At 39.0% G+C, this 27,766-nt stretch overlaps 1 protein-coding gene across 1 annotated transcript; it reads left to right on the top strand.

Annotated features, from left to right (window-relative positions):
• Window positions 1–417: 417 nt before the first annotated feature.
• On the top strand, window positions 418–27,190 carry TRPC4AP (transient receptor potential cation channel subfamily C member 4 associated protein). The gene is made up of 19 exons (XM_081866862.1): window positions 418–609; window positions 6,219–6,347; window positions 6,986–7,102; window positions 9,944–10,001; window positions 11,245–11,300; window positions 12,120–12,248; window positions 14,637–14,838; window positions 14,996–15,184; window positions 15,479–15,621; window positions 16,711–16,842; window positions 17,124–17,182; window positions 18,086–18,187; window positions 20,428–20,511; window positions 20,944–21,034; window positions 21,372–21,512; window positions 21,601–21,709; window positions 22,215–22,327; window positions 22,503–22,709; window positions 24,012–27,190. The coding sequence occupies exons 1-19, from the start codon at window positions 433–435 to the stop codon at window positions 24,147–24,149; spliced, it is 2,376 nt and encodes a 791-aa protein (XP_081722988.1). The 5' UTR covers window positions 418–432; the 3' UTR covers window positions 24,150–27,190.
• The last annotated feature ends 576 nt before the right edge of the window (window positions 27,191–27,766 follow it).

Genomic DNA, 27,766 nt, shown 5'->3' on the forward strand with positions numbered 1-27,766 from the left:
GATTGAAGAAAGGCTTTACATGTAGCTATCTAACAAAGCAAGGGGGGGTCATTTAAAAAGAACCTCACGTGCCTTTGTGTCTGCGGAAAGCGTCGCACAAAATACCGGAAGTCCTGGCCTTGACTGAAGGGAGAAGGAGATGACAGCTTCTCCTCTCCGCTCCTTACGCGCTTCGCTCACCCGCATCCCTTTCTGTGAGTAAAGCTGCTCGCAATTTACGGCCAAAGACTACGTTTCCCATCAGCCCCTGAGGAATGAGGGGGGAAACGGGAAGAGGCTGGCGCGTGCTCCTCTCCCCACCAATCAGGAAGCGGCTGGCTGTGCGCGCGCGGCCGGGCCAGCTGGGGTCGCTGCGGAGCAGCCCGGGAGACGTTCCGTTCAAAGCGCCTGAGAGGAGGGGCGCTTCCTGTTTAGCCAGAGGCAGGAGCGGCTATGGCGGCGGCGGCGGCGGCGGCGGCGAAAGGAGCAGGAGCGGCGCCCCCGCTCGCGGCAGCGGGCCCGAATCCCGGAGCTCCGGGGCGGACGGGAGCCTGCAGAAGGCCGGCCAACATCCTGGCCCAGCTCCGGCAGGCGCAGCTCAGTGGCCGGGGCCTGTCGCGGGGGCCGCAGGTACCGCGGGGCTGAGGCGGGCTTTGTGGGAAGGCCGAGGCTGAGGCGACGCCGACACGCCACCTCCCTCAGAAGAGGCTCCGCTCGGCTCTCGGGAGACGGGGCGCTGGCGGCGGGAGGGACGAGGCGGGGAGCGAGGCCGCGGCCGAGCCACGTCCCATTCCAGCCTTGCCTTTTGCACCTCGCTCTGGGGTGGGAAGTGAGTGGGGGGCGGTTTTCGCCCCTGTCCCTCCCTCGCGCGCGATGCCGCCCCTTTGTCTCTCCCCACCCCCATCCCCGCATCCAGGAGGCGGCCCTGTAGAGCCGTAGAGGCGAGCTCGGGCGATTTTATCCCATCTCCCCCACCCTCGGAAATATGGGAGTCCGCCGCTCGTCTTTCTGGGCTCCCTGGGAATCCTGGAGTTGCTGCTGCGAGGCCTGCTTGGCTTCCTGGTCTTCAACTCTCAACGGCTTTTCCGTTAATAAGGCCATTGCCTCTTTGGCATTTGGTGAAGTCCGGTACCTTTCCCCCCGTAGCATGCAGTCTTCGATGGAAAGGTGTCGTCTTGCCTTGCTCGCCAAAGTGTTTTGCGCGCGCACGGGCGTCTTGCACAGCCCCACGGCAAGGTATGACTCCCAAGCAGGAGTCAGTTGGCAGAATGTAAGAGCACCGTGTTCTCCATCGCTGAGTCAACGTGTGGCAATTTTGCTGGGTTCCGAGAGGCAATCTTAAAAGTGTGATCTTTATGTAGCAGACACAAAGTCTGGCAGTTGAATTTATCACCTACTTTCCTCCATAACAGCTGCCACGTTTAGGAGCATTAGGAAATAATAGTGTCCAAGGACACATATCAAATACGTTTTCTTTATTTAGTAGAACTTAAGCATTGCAGGGGGAAAACGACATATGATGTTAATACCATAAAAACCTGAAGTACCAACATTGCAAATCTACAATGTTGATTATCGATACTGAGCTGTGAAACCCTAATTAAATCATAATTACCTGAATAAGTAAGACTAAAATTGGGCATCAGGCAAAGGTGATATTGGCCTCTGAAATGGAAGAATGGGAGATGCAAAAAGGAATGGCTATTTATACCCATTTTTTTCCTTTGAGGGAGATAATTTTTTCTAATCTGTTTCATTTATTTGAAGACTACAGTGCACAAAATACCCAACTTCAATAAAGGTCTATATTTTTGCTTTTATAAGTATGTTTGTTGTTGATGATGATGTTCTCCCTCTCTTCTTTTTTCCCTGTATCCCTTTATTTCTTTTAACTGAAATCACCTAAATAAAACATAAGTATTAAATTTTAAAAATGAAAGGATTCAATAAATCATGTCCTCAAAATACATTCATTTCAGCTTTGGCAGTGGTTTTGATCAAACATAATTTACTGTCATCAAAGCATAGTAATTTTAGTAGCATCTAAAACAACTACATCAAATACAAACAATTGCTATTTTAAAAAAGTATCTGGATAAGAATTACATGCACATTATTAAAACCTAAATTTTACAGGGATGTGTTTGACTCCTATTGGAGCGTACTAAAATTATCAATGTTAAAAATAGCATTTGCTGTGAACACAGCTTGCTTAACCAATACATAAAGGTGGATTAATTAAGTCAGGCCAATCAAGGGTTTTTTTATATAATGGGAGACATAATGGTATCAGTTCAAGATAGGGAATGGGAAATAGTGATCTACCATTCTGGTATGCAAGTCTGTCCTGTCTCTGAAAGGTGTTACAAAAATAGAAAGATGCCTTATATTCCCATTTCTGTAAGTTTAGTTGGATTGCATTGGTATAAGGAAAATCAGGCATATGGACTATTGCAGTGTCCTGGAACCAGCCAAAATGAAAATATTTGACACAAATATATGTGAAGTTTTTTGAAGAAATTTTCCTTTGTATGTGATACCTCACAATACACAATATAATTTAATGTTGCAATCCAGCACTGAGCTGGGTACACCGAAGCCTGCTGTTTTCAGTGATTTAAAGGAGTTTTAACACTGTTGGATTATGATCAAAATGCACAATGTAAATGTTAAAAATTATATTCCTTCCTTTGAGGCAAGTTTCTAGCTGCCTGAAGTGATTCTTTTCTAACTTGAAAATAGAATTTACTTACCAGGATAACCTAACTTGCTCGGTTCTTTTTTTGTCCTTCAGTGAAATATGTTGTGCCTATCCTACTTACCTAAGTCATTTCCTTTAGTCATTTCCCCTAAATACTAGAAGAGTTCTGGTTTGATGACTAGTGGAAAAGGTGACATTGATCTTGTAAACTCCTAGTTGGGTTTCTTTGATGAGTTTTCAACCTTTGAATCTGTGCTGTTTTGCTTGTATATATTTCATGCTTGATCAGCATTCCTTTCTCTTTTGGCACAATAAACTAAATTATATGGAAATTTACATCCAGAATTTTTAAAAACTCTTCTCTGAAAATGGTGGAGCCAGAAGCTTTGTTAAGTGTGAATGCTGAATTTAAAATACTGTTTTGTTCTGCTCACAGGGACTTCTTAAAATAGAAGTCCCTGTGAGTTGGGGGGCGGGGAAGCTGCAATGGCCCAAAGTTACCTATCTCTGCTACAACACTTTAGCATGGAGTTGCTAGTCAAAACTTTTTGTGTAGAAGGTTCTTGTCACTGCTTTGTTGCAAGATTGGGAATGAAAAGAGAATTTGAAGCATTGATTCTTTTCCACAGTAATGCAATCTGCATTTCAATAGCATTTTCATGGGGAGGGGAGAATTCATCACTGTCATGCACATTGCATTTTCTGCATGGGCATCATCACTACTGCACATTACAGTCACACACAACTTTTCTGGTGCAAGTGTTCACAGTACAGAAACTGTGGTTTTCCAGCTCAGGTATGCATAACAAAAGATACTTGTAAATCTAGTTTGTTTGTTTTTCTTATAGTGAAAGCTATATCTGTGAAGAAAAATCATAATGTGAGGAGTCCTTCTATCTTTAAAGAGCTGTGGTGTTAATCCTATCTATAACCTGACAAAACTGATGGCACACATAAGCTGCTCACTTGGCCAACATCTAAATGATGTCTGTCTGTTTGCACAATGGGATTTCTAGTTTCTCTTCTCTCCCCCTAAAATCTGCTGAATGGTCCCTGAATTCCCCCAGAGCAGATTTGGGGGTTGTGTTTTGGGGGTCCATGGGGAGGAAATGAAGGGAAAGCCCCATTGTGTAAGCAGGCACCTACTTCCGCTAAATTAGATCTCACATCTTGACAAGCAACCCTACTTAGAAAATTTATTTTAACCCTTCAGTGGTTATTGAAAATCTAGAGTATTTTTAGTGTGATAAGGCTTCCTAATTTTGATAAAATAAGGTAAGGAAGATGACTTGTGGAGAACACACTTGTGGAGAACTAGAGTAAGTTATATTTTGGATATTGAAAGTGCAGGATAATTTACAAAATATTAGTTTATGAGTCTAAAGATAATACAGAATGAAACGACAGTATCCCATCAGTGCAAGGATTGATCCTTGCACGGCTGGACTTTCCTGATACACACTCTCCAAATCTGCTCTGTAAGGTTGAGGAAACCCTCTAGAATTGGTTTAGGGGGCATGCAGGGGGAAAGGAGGGGGGACATTCTGTTGCACAAGCAGAAATTGTTGCACAGATAGAATGTTTATATAGCACTATGTTGGATACAACCCTTTATTTACAGTACTATCAACATCTGTGAATTTATAATTTCTCTGTGCCAATGACAATTTAAAAAAACAACCCATTTTTATTTTTATAAAGAAGATAATCTACGAAAGAGAAATATAGGTGGAAGATATAGCAGGGAAAGCAATCTAATTTTCTTTTTGTATTAGTATTTTTTATTAGCAACAAACTAGTCAGCAGTTCACATTGTTAACATACCTCACCATTATCACTAATCTGGCTGATAACTTTGCTTATTTCCTTTGCAATACTCATATGTGAGAGCTGTGGGTATTATTAATATCGTATAGTTATAACAGAAAGCAGGGAATCTCTTGATCTACAGATTTGATCTAGGTGGCCTTAAAAAAGATCACATTCAGAGCCTAGCTGTCAGTTTTCAATACTATGGAAAATATTGCTGGTGGATTATTAGTTTTTTTAAAAAATGTTTTGGAAATTCAGCACTAGACATTGGCCTACTAGAGAATGGTAAGAACTTTTAGGACTGTTCTTGAATGGGAAAAGCTTTAAGCAAAAGAAATGATGGGGTGGCTTGGTTTTTACCACTGTTTACATTAGCTGACAATGTTAACCAGCTGACAAATGAGGAAAAGCTTAACTCACAATGATATCTGAAAACAGTATTTCCCATTTTCCTTAGGGTAACCTTCAAAGGGAGCCTGGGAGATTATAAATCTGTCTTCCACCCAACCTCCAGCTGTAGTGGCAATGTTTGCTTCAGTTGACCAGGGTCAAACATTTTTAATGCTGATTTCAAAAATCATGTTTTAGCAGCTGTACATTGGCTTGACATGTTCATCAAGCTATCCACCACAAACTCAAGTCCTCATTCCTATTCAGTTACCACCACCACCAATTCAGACTCCTTATGTGAAATTTAGAGAGAAAAGTGCCCCAGTTTGCATCAGTTTACTTGACTATAGTGTTAAATTTGCCATTTTACTGCTCATTCACCCAGTTTAGATAGATCCTTTCAAAGCTCTTCCTCATTTTTGTTTTAACTATCCAGATCATTTTGGTACCATCAACTCTAATTTATGAACAAGTTAAAAAGCACAGGTCCCAATATCAGTCGTTGGGGAATTTGCAGAAATCTGCTTTGGCAAGTGTTAGGACAATTGGAACACACACCTATAAGTTTTTCTTATAAGTAAGATGCAGTGAACATATGTGGATTTAATACATTTAAAAAAGTACAATTTTCAGTGAGTAAACCATACTAGTCCTGTTATGAGTATCAGAGTATTTGACTAAACATCACTGGCCCCATTCTTCAAAATGTTACAGTCTGCTTGGCACTAAAGATCTGTTGTAATTAAGGTCACACAGTGTTGCCTGTATCAGAATACAGAACCCTCTTTGTATCCAGATTTTCACGTGAATGACAACTGAATTTCCAAATCTCACTTAAAATGAAAGAACTTATATTCTTGTGGAAGCATTGTTAACACCATTACCTGATATTTAGAATGCTTGCTGGAGAGATGGGGACAGGGTTTAATTTCTAAAGAAACATCCAGGGACTCAGACTTATACCATGAGTTTTATGAGCCCTTCTCAACAGAGTGTGGGAAGGGTGAGGAAACTTGTTTAGTGGAAAGGAAAGGACATACTGTGTGAGCTCAGGGACACTTTTAATGTATTCTAGTGGGTCAGTAGAATTAACTATTGGCTTCCAAGTTTGAAGGCAATTTGTTGTCTTTTCTATATCAAGAAAAAGAAGTTTCTGCATGATTGGGGATGCCTGAACAGACATAGTGTAATAGTGAATATCAGATACAGTGAGCTCACAATTTGGGTATAGTGACCAGTTTCCAAGACACAAGGTAGCATGATGTATGCTCTGGGGCAGTATAAAATATATTATATCTGAGAAATGTGTCAGTCTCATCTTTATCTTGTCTTGTAGCTCACAGAAGCTTTGTTAAAGGAAAGAGATAAACAAGCAAAGTGGAATGGAATTCCCTTGCTCTTACAGAAGCTGTATGAGAACAGTCATCCCAACAGTGATTTATCCCAGTGCCAAGGCATCTTAAAGGTAATGTTTCTTACTGGCAGACTGATGCATGGAGCAGAATCCATTCTCAGTTTCCTCTGATATTTTAAGTCAATTCATAAGTTATGTGTTAGTCGCAGATTCTCTCAGTGGCCCCTCAAATGCATGTGCTCAGCTGTTTCCATCCTGTGCATAATTATATGGACTGCTATCAGAGCCCTCATTTGTTGTCTTCCTCCACTCCCAGCTAAACCTCCTCAAAGCTTTAAGCTTTCTTCGTACAGAAGATTCTCCAACCCTTTGGTTATTTTTTCCAGAAGAGTAAAAAGGAATTGAGTATTGGTTCAAGTTCTGCTCATATAAAGTGAATTTCAACAAATGTGTTTCGCCTATTTACTTAGAAATCATTTCTTTTCCCAATCTTGCATGTTTGGCATTTCAGACTACATTGATAGAATAATTATGTTTGTTCTGTTTTCTGATATCACATTTAGCTGCTGATGCAATGAATTAATCTGTATTTGTATATTTTTTGGTGAAATCAGCTATCTGGTGCTGCAAATTGATGTTTTGAAAATCTCATAAGTACCCTCAGTAACCTTCTGCAACTACTTTGAATAATATGCTTTGATATGAAGTATCTCTCAGTACTTGCAACTTTAACTTTTGTTCCCTGCCAGGAGATTTCTCCCCTCCTTTCAATGGAAGCTATGACATTTGTCACAGAAGAGAGAAAGTCTGCTCAAGAATCCACTTTTCCAAATACATACACATTTGACTTATTTGGAGGAGTTGATGTAAGTGGTTTCTACTTTTTTTAAAAAAAATGCTGTAGCATATTGTCAAATACAGTAACTAACACATTGAGTGAGGCATTGGTAGTAGGAATAATTAAATACTAATACTCTTGTTCAAGACAATAGTACAGCCATAGGAAGGTTTGGTTACCCAAGAATGCCAAATTTAAAATGTAAGGAAGGGATTCTTCATTACAATGGGAATATTGTGTTTTTGGAGACTAAAGTAACTTGGCCTTTTGGCTTAGAAAATGAAGGCTTAAGAGAAAACACAATTTCACTCTACAAGTTGAATAAACAGTCACAGGGTGCAACTTTAACCAAGGTTAAATTTATGTGATCTTGGTGTGTTTCTTCCATTCTTTTGGATTAGGGGGGTGTAAAGCAGCATGGATTTGCATCACTTTATTGGATGCTAGGAAGGAATCTCCCTCAATCAGATTGAGTATCACAAGGAACGGGAATGTTTTCTCTCTAGCAGGAATGACTAACTAGCAGTCCATGGGGTACTTGTAGCATCAAGAGAGGTAAGGATGGAGGGCACCAATACAAAAAATCAGAAGAAACTTCTAGAGTGCAGAATCTTGGCCCTCTGGGTTTTTTCAGACTACAACTCCATAGTGTTAGAAACTGAGATATGAAAGCTAAATGGCACATTAAAGCTAGGTTATGGGTGCAACAATGGAATGTCTAGGTGTGTTTTTTTTATAACAAGAATTCCGAAGCTGAAAATGAATGAACTGCAGCTAAAATATTATGTTCATTTTTTACATGGTCTTCTAGTCCTTCACCCGCTCCCCCCATATATTCTTAAGAGGGTCTCTTCTCCAGTCTTCAGAGAGTAGCTGGAAGTGGGGAGGCAGAAAAATGTCTCCCTTTCCTTCTACTCTGCAGTTTTAATCTGAAATCTTAGGTGCAGTACTGCACCCAGAGCTCAGAAATTGCTCACTCTAGTGAAATTCCCTATCACAAAATGTGCCTAGAACAGTGGGAGTTTTGAACACTGCAACTCCAACAATCCTTGATCATGCTTATAATCTGGGGGGCCACAGGTTCTGCACCCCTGCTGTAAGTGGCACTAGAAGTGTGTGACTTTATTTCACCCAGTATATTTTGAAGTAAGACTCTTCATCAGAGGCACTGCTTATTTTTTGTGTTGCAAGGTAAATGTGTTCTATATTAGGCGTCTCATAACCTGACTGGCCAACTGTCCTTCAGCATTTCAAAACGTTTATGGGGCACCCATAATTTCAGTGCTAAGAAAGTTGAGGGTTGTCATGGCTCAGAAGTGATATTCAATCTTCTTGAGAGTCATAGGATCCTGACGTATATAATTAATACTTAGCCTCTTGAATCCAGTATATTAAGTACAAAGTGTCTAGTTTCCTTTTGCATATTTCATAACCAAATCTTTAATCTTAATAAAGCTTCCATTTAGTGGGAGGCTGGCTCTGGCAGTGGAACCCCTTGTCAATACATGAGTGGCCGTAATGAATGGGTCTGTGATAGAGCTAACTAAAAGTTGTCTATAAATTCAACACAAGGTCATAGTTAAAAGCTTGGAGAGCAACATGTCTGTATCTTAAAGATAAATTTAGAAAAAGCATGTTCTTTTATTACTACAGAATCTTAATAGCTAGCTTGGACTAATATTGAAACTAAGCTATTTCACACTAAAATATGGAGCTGCCTACTACATCAAAATCTTTTAAATCCTCTTCAATGGGAAGTTACAAAAACCGTTTGTCTGTGTAAGCTACAATTTTACAACTAATATGCGCAAAGACTGAGTAGTGATGCCGGTTGATATAACGTCTCGATCAGATAAGCTACAGGCAGCGCAGATTTTGCTTTTAAGTAGCTTATAGCTTTTAAAAGTTGCAATGTATTCAACTTCTATGCAGCCTTCACAAGGAGAGGCCACAGGCGTATATTATAGAGTCCTGTCCTCCTTAGTGATAGAGGGGTGGTTCGTGGTCCAGTCCTGTATGTTGTGCAATACAGTTGCATCCTGTGCCACTTACTGAAAGAATAGACTGGATGCCAGCCCTGATTCTTGCTCTGGGATAGCACCAGCTATTGGTGCTACTGTGTCAACTGATAGGGAGGACAGGGTGGCTTCCATAAGGTGCAGGAATGTGCAACGGCCATTTTCAAGGGCAGGAAGGTGCCCCATAGTCCTATAGATAGCTTTGCTACAATTGCCTGGAATGTTTTCTGGGTGACATTATTTCCTTTTACAATAGTTGCTTGTCTTTTTTAACCCCTTATCAGTCTTTTCCCAAGTCTTTCTTTGAAATGGAAAAGAAGGGTAATATAAAAGGGTGTGTGGGGTGAATAAAAGTATCCATTCTTTTTAATTCACTTGACTTATATTTATGTAAGTGTGTTACTGTATTGAGTTTTCCCAGTGTGTATATTCAGTAAATATTAGTAAGTATATGTGTATCTTTAAAATACTAATACATGGCACGGGGAAAGCTTGCCCTGCAAATGTAAAGATCAGTAGACTATCTATGTCCTCTGCAAATGGCATTGCCTCAGAAGGGGAGAAATGTTGTGGGAACTTTGCACCAACTTTGCAGCATGCACGAACATACTTCTCATTCACATTAAAACTATAGTTTCTTTTAAAATGTCATTGCATTGCTCTTGAAATATGACTATTGTTTTGAAGAGAAGCATAGTAAAGTAGGACACTGGATGTTTTGTGCAGTACAATAGAGCGGAATTGTCATTTTTTAAAGTAGTCTGCTTTAAATTTCAATATAGCCCAAAAATTAGGTGCTTTTTTTATTAAAATGCATCTATATAAAGTTATTATGTATCTAATTTTCACAGCTTCTAGTAGAAATACTTATGAGACCAACTCTTATTACACAAAAGAAGAAGCAGAAAAGTAAGTCAATAATATACTTCCTTCACCAAACCTTGTTTTGTTTCCTTCTCTTCTCGTGTCCTGATAGAATAATTGGTCACTAAACCAAGTACTGGTAGCAATACTTGTTTGCTAACATTGTGTGTGTGTTTTAATGATGTATGAAAATGAAGTTTTACCACACAGTTTCTTAACTTTTATGGTTGCAGAGGTGATAAATGCTGGTAAACCATGTTTGTTTATAGGATTAAATACTGCACAATAAACAAAGTATATAGGCAGTGAACCTAGCACATCCATAAAACATCATTAGACTACTTAATAACATCTGGATAGTGATGCACAATAACCAGTGTGTTAGAGGACCCGCTCCCCAAACCCTGGAGACAAGCCCAAGTCTTGTTGGGTAGCAGTAGCCAAAAGACCAGAATTAAACACCAACCACTGTCATCACTCCTGTGAGTCCACCAGTTTTGGCTAGGAAAATCACATAGCTTTACAGAACGTCACCTAAGATTTGAGAAACAAAATACTAAGAACCAGATTTTCTGTTCCAACAATACATAAGCCTCCAGGAGGTTATTCAGTAGCAGTTTGTCTGAGCAGCCAAGTCCATGGATTTAGTTCTAGAAATCTTACTCAGAAGAACGCACAGGAAATAGGTGAAGTAGATTTCTTAAAAATTAAATTAAGAATAGCTTTTTTAAAAAAATTGACTCCAGTATCCCAGTGAAAGTATAAGAAAAAAACATTGTTAAGACTACAGTTGTGAATTACAAGACAGGATACAAAGCAACAAAAGCTAGCTTTCTTAGGCTAATACAAACAATATCAGCAAATGGACCAGCGCTGCTTACTTATAATAATAGGTACAGAGTTTCACAATCCAGACAAGCTAAATGCCCTTTCATTTAGAAGCAAGGCTAGAATCATGTGGCATATATATAGGCTCATAAGGTAATAAAAGGAAGTCAAAGTCTCACAGTTTCTTGTTTCATGTGGTGTTCAGAACAGGACTATCACATGATATCTGCAGCATTTCTGTCAGCCATATAAACTTGATGTGAACGGATTGCCTACCTGCCCTAATAATAGTTCTCGTTCCTCTGTGTGTTCAACTTCGATCAGATCTCATTTTTATTGGATTTTAGCAGCTGAGATACTTGCTGGATTTTTTCATTTGGGCTGTTAAATAGTGTGGTGACATATGTCTTTGTTTGTGGTTGGTTGTTCAGGAATCATTAATCAGTTTTTTCTATTGCAGTAAGCGATGACCTCATCAAGGATTGTTTAAGCATATTGTACAACACTTGCATATGTGTAAGTTATATTTTCTGTTCTGTCAATAATTTTTGTTTTGTGATACAGCTAGGTTTAGGGGATTCTTGGTCTGACAGAGAAAAACATTCAAAGCATTAAATTAATGTTGCATGCTGTAATATTCTTGATGCTAAAATTTCTATTGCATTTCACAAATTGCAGTGTAGCAAACCTGTTGCTGCTTGCATTTTGTCTAAACATCTTTTAAATAAGGACTCATTGCTATTTATTGCTGAAGTGTTTTAAGCCTTAATGCAGTGGCTTGCTGTGGGAATCTTGGTCACCATTCCCTGTTTAAGACTCTCTTCAGTTATGTATGCTTTTTAAGCATATTTTATTCTGGAACTGTATGAGTCATTTTATGATAGTGGTAGTATTTGGACTGGTTGATAAAAAGTTTCTATTTTCTTAAAAAAAATAAATGTAAAATTAGTGTTGAAAACTAGAGTTGAGTTCATGACATTAAATGTTGCATGAAAACAAACCAATAATTCCTGTCATTCACATTACATTTGTATGCATTGGCAAGACTATTGGATACTTTACTTAGCTGGTATGCACTTTTATACTCGCGTCATTTGAGCAGCCTAGCTTTCCCTGTTGAGAATTTATTGCTCTTCTACTTAAAGGCAAAGAAAGCTGGAAAGGTTCAGAATCCTATGTGGAAGGAAGGCACTTTTCTCCATTCCTTTTTTAATTTCCACTTTGCTGCCTCCTGGGAGAGCTCTGTTTTTCTATATTATTTTAAATTATATGCGATGTTTGTCTCAGCAGTGTTAGCTTTTGCTCATGTGTATATGTGGTTTCTCATTATTGTAGACTGAAGGAGTCACTAAACGATTGGCAGAAAGAAATGATTTTGTATTGTTCTTGTTTACATTGATGACAAATAAAAAGACATTCCTGCAAACAGCCACCCTTATAGAAGACATCCTGGGAGTAAAAAAGGTTTGTTGATAATGTAGCCTATACCATCATGTTCTCATTTAATCTTGAAAACTCTTTAACAGCTTGTAAGTAGAAGTCCCTTCTCAGTTCAGTAACTGGAAAAAAAAAATATTGTATCCTAAATGGAAAAAGCCATATTACTTGCTCCTAGCCTGTCTTTCCTTTGTAATGTTTAAGAGTATCTTGGCAGCACCTCTCCTAACTGTAAAATGAAATTTTGGGAAGGCATCATGTAATAGCAAGGCTGGGTACTTTTTATTGAGCCTGCCTAAGTGAGTCCCCATTATACATCTCTGCATGCACTGCTTTGATTACCCCATTCACGCCTTAGCTTTCTGGTCTCAAATAAGCTGGGCAACCAGTTGTTGGGGATGCTGGGCAACCAGTTGTTGGGGATGCTGTATTTAAGTTCTGCATTGCAGATCCTTCTTTGATTAGGAAGTTGGATTAGGTATCTCCAAGGTCTCTTCTGATTCTGAAATTCTGTGATTCAATTTTTTTATCATGAGCTTGGAAATGCATTTATTTAGCACTTACGTTTTATCAGCAGATTTAATTAGATCTCCTTTTTCCCAGTTAAAATAATAGCCGAGGCTTTCAAGAGAGAAAGGGGGGAGTTTTTAAAGATGAGACATTATTTCCTGACCCCCATTATGTTTGCTATTTAAACTGTATTTGGGTTTCCACAGAGACAAATATAGCATAAAGGTAAATGCTATTATTTATTTGTAGTACACAAGCTAAAAACTTTGGATGTAACGTTTCATGAAACTTGTACACTTTCAGGAATCTGAGGAGTTTACTTATGTTCTCTAACTTGTGAGATTAGTTGTCAGTTGCTATCAATACTTTTCAGCATTGTGCCATTTAAAAAAATTTCTTAGCAAAGAGTAATTTACCAGTTATAATTTTAAAATATGTTCCCAAATGTATAATTCATTCAAATTAAAATGAGATACAAGAAATAGAAGGAAAACCAAGAAGCAGGGGACTGCAGCCAGTCTCATTTTATACCCTGCACTCTCATAAATGGTGCACAGATGTCCTTGAGACAGTTTCATTATAAGATAACTCTGCAAAATGTTTAAGCTAGATGCATATTGCAAAACTGTTCTTTTCAATATTCAGTATTATTATTTTAGCTGCTAGTGCTAAAAGAATTAAATTCTTTTAATTTTCTAGAAGTCCAGAAAGTGGGGAGGTAGCTAATTACCCCCATCTAATTAAAGAAAAATAATAAATTATTCCTGCAATTAATAATTTCCAGCCAATCGGCATGGAACAATATGCAGTTTTGTGGTGATGTACAGTATAATTTGTGGACTGTTTGTTAATGTTAATAATATATCAGAAGTAAGTGTTGATAACTGCTAAGAGGGTCTAGACGCCTTTGCTGCTGTGCAGCATGATCTCTCAAGGTTGTTGTATGGCCCAACTAATACATTACTTAGATAGAATAGGAGCCCCTGGAAAACTGTTCTCCTATGATAGGCTTCCATGTTGCCTAGGTAAAGTATTCTGTTCCCGCCCCAACTTGTCAAGGTTGATAGCAACAGCCCCACATGATCAGAACTTCTGTACTTTGCTGGGGTGACTCCTTTGTACAGACGTATACAAAACATTAGATCCATTTTAAGTACTTGCTATACAGAATCTAATGAGCCACATAGCAAGTAATATAAAAAGTAAAACGGTTACAGTAAGCCCACAACTTGCATGCAATTTACTTGTGCCCATTCAGTTTTACATGCTTGGCAGAAAAATATTTTTTTTCAATAGAAAGGGGGTGGGTGTCTGGGAAATCCCAGCTGCCATTGAGCTCAATATGTTTTGACTAGATGTGATTTTGGCTGTAGGCATGATCCCTGTAACATAGCGCCACATAAATTGCAGACTTACTGTAGTTATGTTAATGTTCTTCAGAGTGGTAAATTAAGAGATTCCTATCTCTATATGATGCCCTATCTAGGAGTTTGCCAAAAAGTGTTAAGTGAGGTGAGGACAGAGGTGCACACCAGCTCCTTTTCAGACCTTCAGCTGAGTGCATCTTAGGTTCCTGACTGCAAATGCACTTTGAATTGAATATTAATGCAGTTAGACTCCTCCTTGTAAATGGGAATTCTGGTTTCCCTATCAGTATTCTAAGCACATTCAGCTGAATATGTTCAGGATTCCCCTTTGTTTTAGGGACAAAATGAAGTGCAGGTTAGCATGTTTAGGGACATTGAGATCAGTGCTGCCTTTCTCCACTTCTAGCTAGTGGTTTCAGATGGAGATCAGAATAGGCTTTTAATCTGCAAGAATCTTGGAAATAATATCTTTGCTAAAAAAAAATTAAAAATCATCTATGGGTCACTAGCAGTCAGCATATCGCTTGTCATGTTTTAGGAAATGATTCAGTTGGAGGATATTCCAAACCTCTCCAGTCTAGTCTCTAGCTTTGACCAACAGCAGCTTGCAAACTTCTGCAGGATCCTTGCAGTTACAATTTCAGAACTGGACACAGGCAGTGATGACAAACATACACTTCTTGCAAAAAATGCTCAGCAGAAAAAGAACATGGGTCCTTCTCGGGCGGAAATTAATCAAGGTAAAGCATCCTGTTTCTGAAATTAATATGTACTCAAATTGATATGTACTCAGTTAAAGTATTTTAAGATGGAAGTAAACTTGATTTCATTTGGATTTCTAATAATAGTTGTTCCATCAATTTAACATTTGTTAATCCTATTTGCTTCTTGTCATAGCTGCACTCCTCAATATACCAGGCTTCATTGAAAGACTGTGTAAACTAGCAACCAGAAAAGTTTCAGAAACAACAGGAACTTCAAGTTTCCTTCAAGAATTGGAGGAGTGGTACACCTGGCTAGATAATGCACTTGTACTTGATGCACTAATGCGTGTGGCAGGTGAAGAGACAGAGCAAAGCAGCACAGGTACCTGCTTTTAAATTTACTAGAACAGCCATTTAATAATCTGGTAGCTTTATCACCTGTAGATCTGCGTGTGGCCTTGTCTTGCACTGTACTCTTGCTTTGACATTTTCGTACTGGAATGGAAGCATGTGTGCAGCAGTCCCTAAAGACTGAAAAGACTTGTGCAAATACCTCAGGATGGTGTATTCAGTTTCTGCTACATTGGAGAAACTTAACATCTTCTCATTTCCTACATTTTTGTTGCATTGATAACTATTATATAACTACCTCCTTGCCCTTTTTTTTGTCTTTTAGAATCTTCAGATGAGAGTGGATTTGCCTCTACTTCACCAAGGAATCATCTTCCACAGACCATGAAGATTATGCATGAGATTATGTATAAACTGGAAGTTTTGTATGTACTCTGTGTGCTTTTAATGGGCAGGCAAAGGAATCAGGTGAGATTCTGCATCAGAAGTGTACAGTGGTGCCTCGCAAGACGAAAAGAATCCGTTCCACGAGTCTCTTCGTCTTGCAGTTTTTTCGTCTTGCGAAGCAAGCCCATTAGCGGATTAGCGCTATTAGCGGCTTAGCAGATCAGCTGATAAGCGGCTTAGCGGAAACCCGCAGGAACTCATAGAACAGAATCATAGAATCATAGAGTTGGAAGAGACCACAAGGGCCATCGAGTCCAACCCCCTGCCAAGCGAAGCAAGCCCATAGGAAATTCGTTTTGCGAAGCACCTCCAAAACGGAAAACCCTTCCGTCTAGCGGGTTTTCCGTCTTGCGAGGCATTCGTCTTGCAGGGCACCACTGTATAGTGAATTGCAAGCAGTGGCTCTGAAAGCTCTGAAAGTTCAAATGGGGGTCCAGCTATTTAAAATCCTACAATCTTTTCAAACTCTAGACCACTAATAATCTTATCTTGTAGGAAATGGATGCTTGTTGATTCATGTATCTTGCACAGTGATCAGCTATAAGGTTTTTGGTTGGTGATCTAGTAAGAATTTAATTTGTATGTACTTTTCTATTTGGCAAGTACTTTGCATTAAGATAGGCAGCAGTTAAGGCACCCTGCTTTATGCAAATACTTTGAAATGAGGCTTTTGGCTAAGGAAGTCCATGCCATGTTTTATGCCAGTCTATTTTGGGATCAACAAACTCACACTAAAAAGTTTCACTTTAAATTTTGAAATTTGGTGCATTATTGAAAACAAGTAGATTAAAATGAAGGGTGCAGCCACTGCAGAAGCACTCTTGAAACAACATTTTATTCATTCCTATTCATTCCTGTGGGGTGTGCAGAATAGAAATCTCTAATGGATATTGCTGGATATTGAAATATATATTTTTCAGAGTTAATTTTGTGTGTGTGTGTGTGTGTGTGTGTGTGTGTGTGTAGATTATGATTTTTATATTTATATATATAATGGGCTATATTTTGTGGGGAGGTGGGGGAGCTTTAAAGAATAAACTGGCACAGTTTATGGAAGATCTTAAAACAATATACCTGTAGAGAATATACCTGATCATTCTTCTTGCCTAGGTTCACAAGATGATTGCAGAATTCAGATTGATCCCTGGCCTTAATAATTTGTTTGATAAATTGATCTGGCGGAAGCATTCAGCATCAGCCCTTGTTCTGCATGGGCATAATCAAAACTGTGACTGTAGCCCGGTGAGTATTAGGTTTAAGCTGCTGCATAGAGTATGTTCTTTTGAAATGGCCCTTAAGAGCTCATATGTAATAGCTGTTAATAATGTTGATAGCTAGCCTCTTCAGTTGTTTTTCATACTAGTATTTTTTTCTGATTGCAATGGTAACAGCATAACTCTCTAAAATGGCTTAAATATTTTTTAAAGCCTGGAAGTCGTGAGTTGATGTTTCTACCAGTCTGCTAGGAAGGATATTCTGTAATGTTTCTTATAAAATAGGTTCTCAACTTCTTTCTTCTGTAGGATATTACATTGAAGATTCAGTTTTTGAGGCTACTTCAGAGTTTTAGTGATCACCATGAGTGAGTATAGAATATGTTTGCCATAAACTTTGTGGTGGCACTTCATGTATTTCTGAATTGATGGAACATCATATTTGAAGTAACTCGGATAATTTGGAACCTCCTTAAAAGTAACATACAAAGAATATGTAATAGTTTTGATCATGTTTTGCTGTTACACTTCCAAGAAGTGAGTGAAAAGATATTGGGAGGTATTTGTAAAGCACATTTTGGGAGAGACTATTCAGTGGCTGCCAGCATGCAAGGGACCAAAAAATGGAATACAGCTGTTTAGACTAATTTTGTCAGAGGACACTTTCAAAGGCACTATGCGCATGAATTTTGAGATCCTAAACAGATTGCCCCAAATCTAAACTTATATTTAGGGCATTCTTTATCAAAAGGTTCAGGGGGAAAGGAACTGGAATTGTGAAACTTGGCCTTCTGCTATTTTAGGAGTTCCCTTTTCACAATTTCCTTTAATATGACAGTATTCAGCTAAATAATTACGCAAGCAGAATGATTCCTGCTTGCGCAACAGAAGTTTGCCCCCCCACACACACACCATCCCCAAATCTGTTCTAAAGTGTTGGGGGGAAACCCCAGAACAGGGGGAGATGGGGGAAGGGGAGACATTATGTTGCACAAGCAGAAGTCATTCTGCTTGTGCAAGGAACTACCTAATGCTACTTTGAATGCAACCTGTAATTTATTCTGTGGGTTCATTCTATGGATTCTCAGGGCTCAAACCCAAATTGTGAGATTATTTGTCCAATATAGAGTTAAGTTTCTGTAAAACTGAATAGAACCTTGATACCACAGAAGAACCAGCATAGTTGTGTGCATTTTTGCAAAGGGAATATAGATGATGCATTAAAGAATCAGTGTTTGTAATCACTCCTTCTGTCCTGATTTTTATAATAGGAACAAGTATCTGCTTCTAAACAGCCAAGAGCTTAATGAACTGAGTGCAATATCCCTCAAAGCCAACATCCCTGAAGTAGAGGCAGTTGTCAACACAGACAGGTAGAGAGAAGTGCATGTATGTTTGTATCATTTGTTCTTTCTGAAAGTATGGCAAGTATCCCATTTTACCAGGCCTGTCTCTTGAACCCTTGCAATAAGTTGGGTTATCTCTAACTTTGTTAGTATGTTGAACTAGCAAAAACGTGAATCACTCACACAATGCAATGGCATCTTTCTGAAGTGTATATTGGACATCTGGGTGGGGCCACATATGCCCTTTAGGGATTGCTTGCAGTCCTTTACAATCTGCTTCTACCCCTAAAGCCAACTCTGTCCCTTTTGAGGCAGAACTTAGGTCTGTTTATTCAGACCTGTGAACACTTAGCAGCCAATGTTGGCTGGAGAGTGAATGCATAAGCGATGGATTTTGAGAGTGGAGGTTGCAAATCATAGGTAATTTTGATAACTGATGGGAACATTCATGGGAAGCAGGAAAAGGATCACATAGGACTTCATAAGGAATTTAATTAGCATATTTAAAGTATGCATACACTTATACAAATGAACATATTTATATAATGCCCTTTATTCCTATATTTCTGCTTAAATATTTATTACATACAAATTCCAAATTGGGTCACGCTGACTTCCTAGTGAATTGCTGCACATTCTGTTTATGAATGTAGCTTGTGCAATGCTTTATGTTACCCCGTTTGAGGTATGGGACATTCTTTCCATCTAAAAGAATGGGACATTCTTTTCCATCTAAAAGGGCACCACATTTCAAGAAGGACACTGACAAACTGGAACGTGTCCAGAGGAGGGCAACCAAAATGGTCAAAGGCCTGGAAACGATGCCTTATGAGGAATGGCTAAGGGAGCTGGGCATGTTTAGCCTGGAGAAGAGGAGGTTAAGGGGTGATATGATAGCCAAGTTCAAATATATAAAAGGATGTCACATAGAGGAGGGAGAAAGGTTGTTTTCTGCTGCTCCAGAGAAGCGGACACGGAGCAATGGATCCAAACTACAAGAAAGAAGATTCCACCTAAACATTAGGAAGAACTTCCTGACAGTAAGAGCTGTTCGACAGTGGAATTTGCTGCCAAGGAGTGTGGTGGAGTCTCCTTCTTTGGAGGTCTTTAAGCAGAGGCTTGACAACCATATGTCAGGAGTGCTCTGATGGTGTTTCCTGCTTGGCAGGGGGTTGGACTCGATGGCCCTTGTGGTCTCTTCCAACTCTATGATTCTATGATTCTAAGAGGGAACAAGTTTCACAGCTTCACCCTTTTCATAGAAACAACAGATTTGAGTTTGTGGGCAATAGCAGCATACATTATTTTTTTAAAAAACAAAACAAGTAGTAGCAAGATGTGGTCCTTACTGCCCCCTTTCCAAGCTATTTGGCCTGGAAAATAACGTTGCTGTAGATGTCAGTTTGAAGGACAAAGGTGCAAGCAAATGGACTTCAACACTCAGATTCCTAACAGTTGAGGATTCATGGGACTGATTATCGTTCATTTGCCTAGCAGAGAGTTCAGTTGATATGGAATGATAAACCGGGTAAGGTGGCCTCTGTGTTTTAGCCACAGGCCAACACCATTCTGCTTTTGCTTGTTTTCATAACTTCCCTATAATTACACATTGTGTAATCTTGTACATCTAGAGACATCTGGAACATATAAGTATTTCCATATTGGCTACCAAAAAACCCTGGGTGTAAAACTTTTTTAAAAAAATTGAACTAACATCTGTTGGGTTAGAATATGCAAGTTCTGAGTTTGTACAGTTCTGAATGCTGTGTAATGGAAAAGTAATAACCCGTTCTTGTGCATGTAAGCTCAGAAATATCCTACATTCAGTGAGGCTTAGATTTAGACTGTAGTCATGTTTTATTTTATTCATAAAATATATACACCACTTGATTACAAAAACAAAACAAAACCTCAAAGCGGTTTACAAAAAGCTAAAACAATAAAATTTGTAGTATCTGTTTGTGTGAGAGAGCACAAGGTTTTTACAAATGCAGGTTTTCTTCTTGGGCACTTAAGATTCAATCCCATTGAAAAGGTTTTTAGAATTACAATAGAAAATTCATTTACCAGCAGGGGGTGTTAGACTGTAATGTTCCATGGAGTCACAGTATGTTCAAAATACACCATCCATTTTGAAATGGTTGTAGCATTGCAAAAGCTTGGCATAGTTTACTCAGGTATTGCTGTATAGAACTGCTAGATATTTTCTTAATAAATTCCCCTTTTACCCATTGGTTTACTCATTGTAATTTCTCCCCATGTTTTAGGAATTTAGTCTGTGATGGGAAAAGAGGCTTGCTGACCAGACTTCTTCAGGTAATGAAGAAAGAGCCAGCGGAATCATCATTCAGGTGGGCTCTGTTATTACTACATTAAGCATAGTGTTCTGTTGTAGGAAAACGTGATCTTCAGAGTCCAGAGAGAAAGTGGATCCTTGCCAACTATTAAAAAACTTCAGTTTTGATTAGTTTTGTCCTTGAATTGAAAAAAATTGAGGCCAGCAGTGCTCAGGGATAGGAGACCTTCTCTCAACATGGTTTCTACCCTGCCCATGACCTTAAAGTTGCCTAGTCTCCAAAGATGTCTTAGTTGTTTAAGCTTTGAATCCTAACTAGTGATACACATAAGGAAGATCCACATATATAGCCAGTTTTGCTTTGCTTTCCTTCAACTGTTCTCACTATCAAAAGAGCATGTCACATAAAACTGTTTCCACTTTTTATTTACAATTAACCAGATGTTTCTTTCTTAATATAAGGTGTTAATTTTATTTTATGCACCAGGTTTTGGCAAGCCAGGGCAGTTGAAAGTTTCTTACGAGGAGCTACTTCTTATGCAGATCAGATGTTCCTGCTAAAGAGAGGGCTCCTAGAGGTATTCTAAATGTTTACTAAATACATATGTTTGTGAAGCATGCTTCTAAACCCTTAAACCCTTGATTTCTTAGAGAACATGGAGTCTTTACTAAGAGTTAATCAACTTGTTAGACATTGTCATAATCTAGGGTTCAGTCTAATCTTCTGAAGTTTGTCACTTTACTGTGCTCTGTGTCTCTGAAACACCACAGTTATAAATTATCAGGCTTAATCCCCTAGCAAGTCAAAACACCTTCCCGTAACACGTATAGGAAGTCAAAGCCATTTTATTTCTGCCTGCAGAAAGCAAAATGTGAAGCTTATTGTCTTTATGGTAATATTTTTCTCCTTGCCAGCATATTCTCTACTGCATTGTAGACAGCGAATGCAAGTCACGAGATGTGCTTCAGAGTTACTTTGATCTTCTGGGAGAACTGATGAAATTCAACATAGATGCTTTCAAGAGGTTTAATAAATACATCAATACGGATGAAAAGGTAAACCTAAACCCCCAGAGTCCCAAATGAACCCTCAGCCTTATAATATATTGGATGCTGGCAAAGCCTAATCACTCTACTTTTTTAGTTTCAGATATTTTTGAATCAGATCAACAGCTCACTGGTTGATTCCAACATGCTGGTTCGTTGTATTACTTTGTCTCTAGATCGATTTGAGAGCCAGACAGATATTAAAGGTAACTTTGTGGTCTGTTCTGAGACCAAGAAATTGTTTTTAAAATATGGGCAACTGTGTCTATAACCATCAGGGATGTGGTGGCTTCTGAAAATCCTTTTGGAATTATTGGGTGCAATGATTGGTTCCTGGTCCATGGCGAGCAGGTACATACAGGGTCTGGCTTTTTCCCCATGCTGATTAGCAGTGGCATATTTGCTGCACAGCCAGCAACTACAGAAAGAATTTCAGCAGCCTCTAAGGCTTAGATGAATTGATGATAACAAACAGGTAAAACTCCTAGTATCTGTTCACAATAGATAAGCACCCATTGTTGCTACCGCTTCTGTTTTTGTCTGAGTTTCTTTGAAGTTAAAAAAGTGGTAATTTTAATGGGCACTTCATGTGGTTTCTTTTCTCAATTAACGAACAGTGGATAGAAACAAATATTGGCAAAGCTGTTAGTCCTTTCAAAAATGATTCTTGGCTCAGCTCTTTCAACCTAACAAATGGCTTGTCTCCTACAGTGGCAGAAGTCCTGTCTGAGTGCCGCCTGTTATCCTACATGTCACAGATGTCCATGAGGATGTCCTTCCTTTTCCGGCTTATTAATATTATTCATGTACAGACGCTCACACAGGTAAAAAGCTGGCACTGATCTCCCATGGAGCATGTGTAAATAGATTTTGTATCCAATGTGATGTTTTCCTTTAAGTTCCTAACCTGTTGGACTCTAGTGTTCCATAAATGGACTGTGGGAATATCTGTTAGTTTGAGCCTTTTATATTTTTTTATCTTTATTTTCTTTACTATAGGAAAATGTAAGTTGTCTGAACACAAGTCTAGTTATCTTAATGCTGGCCCGAAGGAAGGACAAACTTCCCTTCTATCTTCAAACACTGCAAGAGATGGAATACACCAAGAAATACCCTGGATTTATCCTGAATAATTTTCACAGTCTTCTGCGTTTCTGGCAACAGCATTACCTCAATAAGGACAAGGACAGCACCTGCTTAGAAAATGTATGTCTGTTCCAGTTGCTTTGGAATATGCTCTTTATATTTTGTAATTGTGGCCCAATGGGGAAAGAGTAAAAGAGATAGGTGATGTAATGACAGTGCTAAGGAAGGCAGTGTAATACAACAGCAACATGAGTGTCAGGGTGCATTTTAAGAATATGCGAGAATTGAACACTCTTAGGTGGCTGTGTTGGGCTCTCAACAAAACTAAAGCATTTTTTGGTTATTGTAAGTGTCGCAGTTTCTTGATAAGCCAGAACAGACTGTGCGCTGCCACAAAAACATTCTGCTTCCTCAGATGCAAGCTACATCTGCATTGAAAAAGTGAGAACCCATGTTTTGTGTAGGTGGATCTAAACTGGACTGAATTTCTTAGCTATAGTAAAACAGTGCTTTCTATGTACCTATGCATTTGGTCCATGTTAATTTGAAGCAATAGCCCAGCATTGTCTGGTACTTTATATAGTAACTAACACACACATACACCCACACACACCATGATTAGCATGGAAATGCTTATGCTGTGTTCTTGGCCAGTTGTGGCATAACATTTTTCCACTGGAAGGCAGTTTTTATAACTTTTTATAGTAAAATACATATGGAAAACATTATAATTTTGGTCTCCCTGGAGACATCTGGCCGATTACTGGATGGGGGATGTCCTGGTTCAGGCCAGAAAGATTGTTGTGCTACTGGGTTAAATTTAAAGTTTCACTTGTTGGCATATAAAGCCCTAAACAGCTAGGAACCAGGCTGTCTGAAAGATCACCTTTGCTGCCTGTCCACTGCAGTTATCTGTGGTGCCATGTGTGCTGGAGGTTTGTTTCATGGTAACTCAGAAGTCCTTCAGCACAGGGGCACCTGTCTTGTGGAATACAACATCTGTCAAAATTAGGCAGGCTCCAACAATTGGTTATATGCTAAAAAAACTACGGGCAGTATCAGATTTTTTTGTGGGGGGCATTATATTTATTATACATTGCTGTGATATTTGTTCATATTCAGCAGCTTATTTGGAAAATTTATTAAATTTATAAAAAAATTATAAAATGGTCATACTGATTGCAGAATTTCTGCATTCTAAGAAAATTTGCTTTCCTTTCAAAAGAACATGCTCCTGAAAGAAGACTGGGCTAAGTTGCTCTGAATTCAGTTTGAATTCCTAGTTTCCCTGTGTTTGATAATGGGTGGGGCCAACATGAAGTTTCTGTTCTTGGTAGCAAGTTAGTTGCTAGATACAGCTGCATTTTAGTGGTACTTGCTGTTGTGCTGTAGCATAAACTTTTTTTTCTACCTTCTTTACAGAGTTCATGTATTAGTTTTTCCTACTGGAAAGAGACTGTATCTATACTGCTTAGCCCAGACCGGACATCACCTTGTGCCATAGTTAGCTACATTGACGAGGCATACATGGACATGGACAGAGATTTTGCCGAGGAGTAATTCTTCAGGCTCTGGCTTCCAATGGACTGTGCTTCAGAGGGAATCTTGCAGACAATGGATTTTCAGGGATATGCTGTGTGCACAAACTTGGAACTATGGAATGTTACCATGTTGAAGTTTTCTCTCTCCATCCCCTGCTCTCAGCACTGTTTTGAAGAGCAAGACATCACCAACTTCCTAGTCAACATATTCAGGGAATGCTTGTGTTCTGTCCGAAATTGTCTGCAAAAAGCCCATCTTTTCTGCTCACTGTGGCTAGAATCCTTTGAGTTTGATAGATGGGATCTTTCAGATGTGCAGTTGTTAGCTGTGGCTTTTTATCCTGGCTACCAGAATTAGATGTTAAAAGTGCAGGCAATTTTTTGGGCCATCCAAACAAGCCGATTTTTATGGGCACACCAGATGCACACCAGCCACATTTAAGCCACTTTTAAAAGTTTCTATTTTTATTGCTTTTTCCTTTGCATTGGGATATAGAACTGATTGTGTGTGTATTTTGTTTTTAAATTCTTGGAGATAATAGCTCTCTTCACTTCTTTGCAAACTACTTTGGGATTGTCTCCTACAAAACTTGTATCCAAACCCCTTATTTTATCTTGTTGTGGTATTGCATCCAGAAGTATCTCTCTCCGTTCTGTGGAAATCTCTTGTCTTCAGCTGATTTTACAGTGTGGTCTAGAACAAGCATACATTGTGGTGATGGGGTTAGTCTTGGGAGCCTAGCTTTGACTAGGCACTAATGAATTGAAATTAACTGATTTTCCCCACTCTAAATATTGCAGCCTGACCATTTTGTCAATAAATAACCAACTCAAGTTGAAAATTTATTCTGCAGTCCTGCTTTGGCTGACCATAAAATCCGCTCTTGAACTTTTGCTATTTGGAAACCTAACACTCTAGGCTAAAATAGCAAAATTAAATCCTTTTATTCCAATTGTGTATATATATTTATTTATTGTTCCTGAAGTGTAATAGTTACTGGAATTGGCTGATCTTCTCCTAATGATACATGTATTAAATGCTGCCCAGTGATTTTGGTTTGGGGACAAATTGCTCAACAATATCTGAGTTTGCTCTTGTAATTGCTGGCATTTAAACAAGTCACTTGGAATATAAGCTAGTATTTGAAGTCAGAAACTTTCTGAACATTCTTTTCATTACTGTGCTAAAGCACTTTAAGAAGCTTTAGCAGCCCTTTATCTCCCTCAGTTTAAAATTACTTTGATTGTCCCTTAATGTGTAAATGTATACTTCTGGGACATACTCATATAGCACAATATACCCCTGAAAAGTCTTGTGTTAGAATGCTATGGCTATGTGGTATTTTCCTCTATGAAGGAAAACCTTAAATATCAGAACTAGTCTTGGTTCAGAAAGGTAATTTCCAGACATGGAACTTAACAGTAGCTGGGAAAGCGTAGTGCTTGACTATTCTCATCATCTTTACCCTGCACTTTTTGCTGCACCTTATTTTCAGATAACGCCATGGAAAGAACAGCTGGACTGCAGCAGGTTTGTTTACAGATACTATTTTAATATATATTTGCCTCATAAAAAAACAAAGGCACTTGCTTCCAGAATAAAAAGTATAGTACTGTTCTATCTCACAGTACTAGTTGCTCTTTGGTTTAAATCAGGCGTCCTCAAACTCGGCCCTCCAGAATTTTTTGGCCTACAACTCCCATGATCCCTGGCTAGCAGGACCCAGTGGTCAGGGATGATGGGAATTGTAGTCTCAAAACAAATGGAGGGCCAAGGTTGAGGAAGCCTAGTTTAAATAATCTAATTGGTTGGGCATCTATTGAAGGAACAGTGCAGCACTTTAAGACTGACCCAATCTGTGTTCTCCTTTGTGGTATGTTAGAAATTAAAATGGAAATATGGGAGCAAATTATGTATCTGCTGTGCAGGAGCAACCAGCCCACATCCTTTTTGATTTTTTTTTTTTTTTTAAGGATATGTTAAAATTTTCATCCCAAGGCACTATTAAACTGGCTTTACCTGACTCCACATGCCTTTGACAGTTATCAAATGAGTCCAAGTGTTGAGGTAACTTTTTATAGTTACTTTTATAAGCAGACATTTGCTTCTTGGTTTTAACCTGTTCCTTCTTGGGCTCATCCTTTTTCCCCTTCCCCAAATTCTAGGTTATATTTATGCGCTGATTCTATAAATGTAGTAACCCTACACTTCAAATTAAACGCTATGTATTAAAAGGCTCAAATGAGACTGGACGCCTTCTGAGTCATTTTAATTATTGCATCCAGTCTGCAAAGAACTTACTAATTTTCATCCAGTATATATGACATATTTCCTTGTAATTGAATGGTCAGGCTGCTTTGTTTCTTTTATGCATTTGACTCAGGTGAGACTGATCCTTAGCTACTCCTGGGAGTGGCTTGGTATCGCCCACCATGTTCCTCTATTTGTTTCCAGTTTATTGGTCTAGGCCCAGGGGTAAGGAACTTGCAGCCCCTCAGATGTTGCTGCACTACAGCTTCAATCAGCCTTGGCCATAGTGGTTAGACCTGATGGGAGTTGGAGTCCACCAACAATTAGAAGGCCAACTGTGTTCCCTATCCCTGTTACGAGGTGATTGCAAGGAGTTGAGCTGGGGTTTTTGACTCAGGCTGCACCATTTGCCTTTTAGTTCTTACAGGGAGCTTGTATGCCTGAGAGATCTCCCGCCACAGCTTTTCTCATAGAATCTTCTTTGCAAATGTTTAGAGACTGCAATGGTAGGCTTGGATTTAAATGCAAACTGCTTCAAGGAGTGATACCGATGAGTGACACTTAAATGTGGCTGAAAAACAAAAAAGGTCACTGTTGGCTGTGTTGGCTTTGGTTTGGATTTTTAATCACTAAAGGAATGGAACTGCTGTGTGGCAAGAGGGTGGGCCTCACCAGGCCAACAAATGTTCCTGGAAATTTAAAGTATCTCAAGTGGATTAATGTTCATGCTGCCCAGATTAATGCTGATTTACTAACAGCACATAAATGTATTAAATGGAAACTATTAAAATAATTTTATTTTAAAAAAATATGCTAGTGAAGGTCTTTACTTTTTCTGCAACAATTCTCATAGTCACGGAGCTCTTCCGATAAATAGCATGGATTGGGTATAAGCAAGTGGACTTCACAGTTGTAATGCTCAGGTGGAGGTATGTCTGCTGTAGAACGTAGCACAGTATCTTTGCAGCCCTGGGTCAACTGTATTATTACTGTTGCATAACTATCATTAGATGCCGTATGTCTAAGAATTAAAAACATTGGCTTCACAATGAAGGCTGCTCTTTGTCAGGTAGAACAATACATTTCCCCTTTGTGTGGGTTCTTGAGTTATTTTTCCAAAAGACCTTAGAGTGTCCAAAAAACTTTGGTCTATACATACTCCATGATTGAAGTTTTCACATCTGACCATGTTTCCTTACCTGCTGTACTTGAGAAAACACCTCTATCACCACTGGAAGTCAATTCTCTAGCGGGCCATCCTCCACTAAGTAGATGGGGAAAGTTGCCTACTGATGGAATTCTTAGAAAAGGACTTTGAAAGTTCTTCCTGCCATATTTCCATTTTAAATAGAGGAATTGTCAGTGTGAGAACAATAGTCGACCCA

This window comes from Podarcis erhardii (genome assembly GCF_964252035.2).
Source record: "Podarcis erhardii genome assembly, chromosome: 6".
In the NCBI taxonomy this organism is placed as follows: Eukaryota; Metazoa; Chordata; class Lepidosauria; order Squamata; family Lacertidae; genus Podarcis; species Podarcis erhardii.

Excerpts from the sequence above, each read along its gene's own strand:
- TRPC4AP (XM_081866862.1), top strand. The coding sequence starts at position 433 with ATGGCGGCGGCGGCGGCGGCGGCGGCGAAAGGAGCAGGAGCGGCGCCC. Across the intron at positions 7,103-9,943 it reads ACTTATTTGGAGGAGTTGAT|CTTCTAGTAGAAATACTTAT; the intron begins GTAAGTGGTTTC and ends TAATTTTCACAG. Across the intron at positions 11,301-12,119 it reads TGTACAACACTTGCATATGT|ACTGAAGGAGTCACTAAACG; the intron begins GTAAGTTATATT and ends TCATTATTGTAG.